Source organism: Anarrhichthys ocellatus, unplaced genomic scaffold (assembly GCF_004355925.1).
Source record: "Anarrhichthys ocellatus isolate YVR2014 unplaced genomic scaffold, GSC_Weel_1.0 scaffold64, whole genome shotgun sequence".
Lineage (NCBI taxonomy): Eukaryota > Metazoa > Chordata > Actinopteri > Perciformes > Anarhichadidae > Anarrhichthys > Anarrhichthys ocellatus.
In genome coordinates this window covers 3,018,815-3,026,556 of record NW_022280094.1, presented here as the reverse complement: position 1 = coordinate 3,026,556, position 7,742 = coordinate 3,018,815, and the positions used below count along the sequence as shown (strand labels likewise).

Below are 7,742 nucleotides of genomic sequence, written 5' to 3'. Positions count from 1 at the left end.
ATATATATATACATATACATATATATATATATATATATGTATATATGTATATATATATATACATATACATATACATATATACATATACATATATACATACATATACATATACACATATACACACATATATATATATACATACATATAGATATACGTATATGTATATATATATGTATATACGTATATGTATATGTATATACGTATATGTATATGTATATGTATATGTATATACATATGTATATGTATATATGTATATGTATATATACATGTGTATATATATATATACACGTGTATATGTATATATACGTGTATATGTATATATATATATGTGTATATGTATATATGTATATATATGTATATATATATATATATATATATGTATGTGTGTATATGTATGTATATGTGTATAGATTAAACATCTGAGTTTATAAAGGTTATGTGTAGTTAATTTCATGATAGCCAAATCTGTTTACAATTCTTGTAGTTCCCTGTCATATTAACTGGATGTTTAATTACTCTGCTGGTCTTGTGCTGTGGTTGATACACAACTTGCAGGTAGGGGGGAGGGACATTTCCCCCTTTCTTTTGTGTCTCTCACCCAGGAAAGTGGATTGTGCAAGAATGTTGAGTTTAATCCTATCAATTAATTTGATATGCATGTGTAGGTACACATAGATGTATATCTACAGAGGTCTGTCTATTTGACGATAACAATGTCTGTCTATGTTGTGTAATCGTTTAATTCACAATCTTTAATTGATCAGGTTATAGTGAGGACATTGAGGATCTCTCCCTCGTGGCTCTGCCGGTTCCGCCTCTTCTCTCGTATTGTGTGCCTGATTGGCCATCCTGTGCCAACTGTTGTGCCCTGCAGCTCCGGCCTGCGATGCACCAACGTGCTGACGATTTATTCCAGCAACTATTGAGAGCAAGAGACTCTAAAAGAAAAGACTCTGAGATGAAATACTTTTTAAACTGGCAAAGGTGCCATAATGACCCCTGCTGCTACGAAGGGGGGTGATAATATGACTTAGCATCCTGCTGAGAAAGATGAAGATTAGGAAGAACTGTTCAACCCAACGAAGAAGACGACCAGGTTCCAAAGTTATCAGAGAAAGTCGAATCGAGGTAGAGATGGAAGAGTGCGATTTAACAACTAGCATCATCCAACAACTTTCAAGATGTAGAGATGGCCACGAAGGAACAACCACCACTGCATGCAGCTCAACCTCTGATTTGCCCATCAGAGCCGTCAGGTGAAACAATACCATTCCCAGATGTAAATGAGTTTGATGTTCCTCGGCCAAATAAATTTAAGTCACATAATAAAATAATCCAATTTTAATAAAACGGATAAATAAGCTTTAGACTTAAAGATCTAAATCAAATTTAAATTAGAACAAATATAAAGGGGTTTCACAATCTTCCCTGGTGGTTCCCATGGTGCTTAAATGTTTTGAATTAAATTGAAGGTACAAACGACAAATTGAATTGATAGAAATCAATGATTCTACCTGGTCACATGTAATCCTTTTCATTTAGTGGTAGTTCATCGTTATTCATTGTACTGTTCATCATATTCTTCATTCATTCCATTAATTTTGTTTATTTTATCGTTTATTCATTTACTTTCTGTTTCGTAGTTTAGTTATGTAGTTAGTCAAATACATATTCTTTTTAAATTTGATTTGTGTGAAATAAGTCCCTGTACACCTTGAGAAGAACTCCGTAGCAACCCTGAGATTAAGATTTAATTGATTAATATCAAATTTTGAAGTTGTGGGTGGGGTCTAAAATTGAATATTCTGTTAAATTCTGTTAGTGAAACTAATGGTGGTTTATGGCGTAAGCCACGTGCCATCATTCTTTTATACAAATGTATGGGTTTATAAATCATTATTGAATTACTGATAATAGTCATACATTTATATTAATGAATTGTTATTTATTAAATCTGCTACCAGCAACAACGCTACATCAGGGTTATGATCATCTTGTCACACTAAAACTCCACTGATACCGTTCACTGCAGATTATTTTCCAGAGCTTTTATCCCTCTATTGGTTGGTTGCCATAGGAATACCTTTAAACAAACTTCTAGGTACTTGAAATGGCTGGAGGTAGTTTGAGAAAGAGCAGTGGGGGAGGCAATAAATCTCAGCAGCTTGTTTAGGGAAAGTGAAAGACCAGCATTTATTTATTTAATTTATTTTCAATGAGTAAACTCAGTTTTATTTTTATTGGCCCATTTTCTGTAGACCCTTGCTTCAGAGTAGGAAAAACTACCCCAAAACCCTTCAACGGGAAAAGACAATAAAAAAAGACAACACAGAAATGCATTAAAACGGGATCTGTGTGTCCTTTCGGTCTAACATATGTGCTGAACACACATTTCCTTCCTCATGAAACATTCTAGAGCATTTTAAATACTGCTTTTGTTTATTCCTGTTGATACTATTCTTCTTCTCATAAGTGGACGTGTGATAGTTGCATGTGCAAGCTTGTACTAAACTCATGAAAATACAGCTCCAAAGCGCTACTAATGGTCAAAATCTCCACAGGGTTACTTTGTATTTTTTATTTTTAATGTCTGATGTGCAGCGTTATCATTGGCTCCTTCATTTTCACATGTAATAAATGAATCAGATTCTGAGATGGCTTCACCACCACCACCAGAGAAGCCTATTTACTATCAAATGTACTGAACGGCATCTTATGACTGCAGAAAACACTCCTGTGGAATTTATAATGCAACAGAAAATCACTTGAAACTGCTTCTCCCCTTTGAAAAAATCTGGGTATTTTTTAAATGACAATAAGTGAAAGCTGAATACAATGAATCTTATTCACAGGTTTCGGTTGCCAGGCGACCACTCCAGATGTAGTGTTAGTTTAAAGAAAATACACAGTTTTACTGTTTACAATGTTCAACCTTCCTCGTAAAAAGGCTGAAGGTCTTGCTTACCGATCATCATCCTCGGCCAGCGCCACCTTCTCAAAGTGGATATGTATTCTCTGGCCCTCAGGGGCCTCCAGCAGCCAGTGGCAGGTCAGGTTGTTGCTGTAGTTGCTGGGAAAACCAGGAGAGACGATCCGGCCGACTGTGACGTTCCTGATCAAACCACCACAAGCAGCTGAGAGAGAGAGGAGAAGGAGGGAATGTGGAGATGAAATGCACAACTGAATACATTGAATGTCAACTTCAAGTTCATAAGCTGGTGCTCAGAGCATCAGCAGACCATAGATAACCCAAATTAAACTCTGGTGTCAGTATAGACAAACAGGAAGTAGACCAGCCCAGAAAGGACATGGATGCTGTTCTTTTTTCATGATTGCACCAGAAATCACTTTCCATATGAGCTGTGAAATTGAACCAATAAAGGCTGGAATTCCATGTAGTATCTCACATGGTAAATTCACAATAATGTACATTTCCACAGCAGTCACATCATAATAAACATCTGCTGCTCCTACTTTCTCTTTTTTAACTCAAGTACTGTTCTGACTCATTAATCAATCACTTCTACTCTGCTGTCTCTAGAAAAACATAATGGCCTGTCATAAGCTCAAAGACTTTTAAGTGAAACGTCTGTGCAAGAAGTGTTGTGTTGCACAGCACCCAAAAAATGTGATCAAGTAGAACAAACGAGAGAATGAAATATTTGTGTTTTCAAAAAAGAAACTGACACTGTTGTTGTGCTAATGGAAATAATTATATGGTTATGTTGTTTTCGATTGCATTGAAAGCTCAAATCACCAACATCAAGACTAGACATTTAAGAATAGAATTTTTTTACAACATTTAGGAGTTGTATAGCATTTTAAATTCAAGAGCTGCATGTTGGAAACCAAGAAATTAGGTTAGAAAGATAACATCGTCAGAGATAGAATCAGATATCAACACTCACAGAGAATCCATCTACAGCTATGGGAAGGTGTGTGTGTGTGTGTGTGTGTTTTGTGTCCCAGCTGATCAGGTCATGCAGACAAAGTTTAATTAAAGCAGAGCAGGAAGAATAAACCCAGTGGCATCCTGCCTAGCCTTCAGTAATCACACCTCAATACACCTGCTCTGACACACACACACACACACACACGTTTGAAATTGCTTTCAGGGAAACATTCCCTGAGCAGTCCTTCAGTCGATCAGTATGATCAGGAGTAAAGTGGTCACTTCTTATTCATCAGCCAGCCTTATAGGAGCAAAGAAAGAAAAACATTCATCATCCACACACTCCTGTGGAAGTCCAGGTCTGGCTCTATCTATGCCCGTCATGCAAAAGGACCTGAAGGTCCAACAGATAACTCTTGGCTGCAAGTCTTCTGAAACAATAACCAAAAATGCTTTGATTGTTGATGGGAATTGAAAGGCTGGCGGGGGACAGTATACGACCCCATTGAGTCAGAGGTCAGGGCTCGAAGGGCCAACTTAACTTGCAATGCAAACTGCCACAACAGCAGTAGGAGCTGGAGCCGATCCCAGCTGGCATTGTGTGAAGGCAGGGTTCACCTGGACAGGTAGCCAGACTATCTCAGGGCTGACACAAAGAGACAGACAACCATTCACACTCACATTCACACCTACGGGCAATTTGGAGTCATCAATTGACCCAAGCTTCATGTCTTTGGACTGTGGGAGGAAGCTGGAGAACCCGGAGACAACCCATGCTGACAGGAACAAACTCCCGTTGCCATCTTGCTGTGAGGCAACAGTGCCAATCACTACAACACCGTGAAGTAACATCTGTGTTATCATTTTTAGATGTAATTTACAGGTTAACAGAGTTTAGAATAATGATAACAACACAATGGCAAATATTTCTAATAATAATGATTGAATTGTGTTCATTACTTCACTAATATATGATATAATTGTATGAGATGTATTATTATTTTAGATAAACAACAGTTTTAATATAGTGGAGAAAATAAAACGAAAATACAAGGACATCTCTCTTATTATCTGAAGTTGTCCTAACATGTTTGGTTGCTGTCCTTCCTATCTATGGGCTGAGGAAATGAAGGATGAGCTGTGAATGTCTTTCCTCCTGGTTCTGGTTGCCTCACCTAGGCAGTGTGGTTCCTTGCCACTCCAGTAGGGGGTGCTAGCATTGCGGCAGGTGAGCATACTGGAGCCTTGCAGCTGGTAGCCGGTCAGGCAGGAGAAGAAAGCCTCCCCTCCAGAGTGGAGACTGCTCACTGATACATCACCGTAGAGAGGTCGCTGGGGGAAGACACAGCTCAACACAAAGGCTGCAGAGACACAGACAGAGAAAGAAATCAGTCAGAGATAGAGAGATTTCAGACAGAAACAGAGAATAAGACACAAAGGGAGAGGGAATTAAGCTGAAAGAAAGTGAAATTTCAGCATTTCAGCAGCAAGTCACGTTAGTTTGAACAAGTAGATCATGTGTCGCAGCAAAAAGAGTTTCCTGAGAAGTTCCAAACAGCCCTCAATAAGCTCCAAGAAAAAAAATGCTCTTGTTTTACTTAACGGTTGGGGTGACATTTTTTGTAGCAGGAGTAACTGAACCCATGGCAAAAAAAACCCCGAAAGAAAACCAGGCTTTTTCAAATACAAGAGCTGCGATAAAAGAGATGGATATGGGTATAGAATCATTTCTGAGTCTCAAAAATAAAGCAACATGTAATCCCTGGTAAGAAAATCCAAAAAAAACACTACTCTGCTGCTCTGATTCACTTAAAAACAAATGTTCACTAATTAACTTAAATCAGTCTTCTTTGCCATTTTTTTTATTGGGTCTTGGGAATATCTGGTTACTCATTTCAAATTGAGTTCAGCCACATTCCCTTATTAAGGATCAAGCAGCAATCTGCCGTCTAGACTTTGCTCGCCATGTGAGATTCTTCAACTATCATACTCTGCTGTATGAATTTTAATACTGTATTCATAGGACCTTTTTGTAAATATGATAGAAACCCCATAGGCCCTGACTTTCCAAACTGCCACAGTCAAATTGATTTTTAATTAAGCTGTCTGCTTAAACAGAGGTAAATAAAGTAACAAATATCCCATGGAAAATATACAGCAACACCACCACAGTGACATTTAGTGTACCAGTGTCCCCATGTGGCTACCACCTGGTAGGTAGCATTTACACCCCCACACACACACTTGTACAAAGACCTGTCACATCACTGTCAATATGTGGGGAAAGTGTGCAGGCTGGCTCTCAGGTGACCAGTTAACTAACTGGCTTTTTTTATTGCCACCGATTTGTCTCCCTTCAGGCTCCTGGCGTTCAGCCAAACATATTAATAATATATTTCTGCTAAAGACTCTGATCCATCTCACTGTAATTGTCCTAGTTTTATTGTTAGCCCTTGGATGGTTTGGCAGTAGTGCTGCTATTGATTCTGTCTGTTGGGGACAGCGCTGTGCCTCAGGCGAGGAAATATGTAGGGAGATTAAATAGGCCAATAAATGACAACCTATACGACCTCGGCCGCCTCCAACACTCTGTTAGAGCTGAGGGATGTTGGCCAGCTCTATAGTGTTTCAAAGAAATAGAGATAAGAAGAGAAGTTGGTCTTTATAGTGTTTCTCATTAGAGCAACATCCCAGACTAGTGCAGCCATACAGCAGCTGCTGGAGCTGTGTCCTATCACTCCCTGAGCTAGTCATTACCATGGTCAGCTGCAGCTATTAATATCCAGGCCAACCAACAACTATGAAGCTCATAGGCTCACTGGAGACTAGAAAAGAGATAAAAGAGCCATCATGGTAGCATTGTGGCATCATAACACTGGTGCTAACAGGGAGCTTTCACTGAGACAAATTGCCTTGCAGCAGTAAAATGCCTGCAGAATTCTACATCACTTTGTCTTGTCTTCATAGACCTTAAGGCCATGTATGATGTTTTGGTTGTAATGAAAGGTTATTGATAATCGCTGCTTTAATTAGTTTTCTTTGTCATACAAGAGGGTACAAGTTGACCTACAGTGCGACATATCATAGTTTGGGTCTTAAAAATGATGAGTAGCAAAATATGATAGCTGAACATCCATAGAGCAAAGGTAATAGAAATGTAACAATAAATCAAATGGGCTACATTTGATTGTTAGACCTTTGTACTAATTGGACAAAGTTTTCAACAGAGTTCCCATTTGAAGAGTCCAATCTGTCCATAGATACAATATATCACAGGGTCATACTTATGTAACTTTTCACAATAGTAGACTGTGGAAGTTCTATATAGCTTGCATCCCACAGGAACAGTGGGTGGTGTGAACTTAAAAACAAATGAGTACAATAAAGAACCAACAATATAAGTACTATAGGACAGAAAATATGAAATGACTCTATATGAAGTGAAAAGTCAAACTGAGTCAATGGGCCTTATGAAGCAACATTTTCCCTAAAGAAAAGAAAAGGGAAGTGAACTGGGCACAGTGGCTCAAGAAGTAAAGCAGGTCGTCCACTAATGGGATGATCGGTGCTCAATCCCCGGCTCCTCCATTTCACATTTTGCCTATGGCCAAAATTGCTCCTGAAGGCTATGTCATCGGTGTGAGAGTGAGTATGAATATTTGATTAGATCTTGATGAGCAGGCGGCACCTTATATCGCAGCCACAGCCATCAATGTGTGTTTGCTTTGGGTTTCGATGGTATCCTTTGCATGAAGGGCGCTTCCGCATTGTCGTCTTTTGGTCTACAAAAAACGTGTGTCAAAAGTGTTTTTTAAATAACTCTCACAACCAGAAAGAGCAGACACAGGTC

At 38.6% G+C, this 7,742-nt stretch overlaps 1 protein-coding gene across 4 annotated transcripts in view; it reads right to left on the bottom strand.

The window, feature by feature from the left end:
* The window catches only part of LOC116397212 (seizure protein 6 homolog), a 249,613-nt gene that overhangs the window by 49,843 nt on the left and 192,028 nt on the right, over nucleotides 1-7,742 (bottom strand). For all 4 annotated transcript variants that reach the window (XM_031872444.1, XM_031872441.1, XM_031872443.1 and 1 more), the window contains 2 exons: nucleotides 5,068-5,253; nucleotides 2,966-3,134 (listed from right to left, as the gene is read on the bottom strand). In XM_031872444.1, the coding sequence (XP_031728304.1) occupies nucleotides 2,966-3,134; nucleotides 5,068-5,253 (355 nt within the window). The remainder of the gene's footprint in view (nucleotides 1-2,965; nucleotides 3,135-5,067; nucleotides 5,254-7,742) is intronic.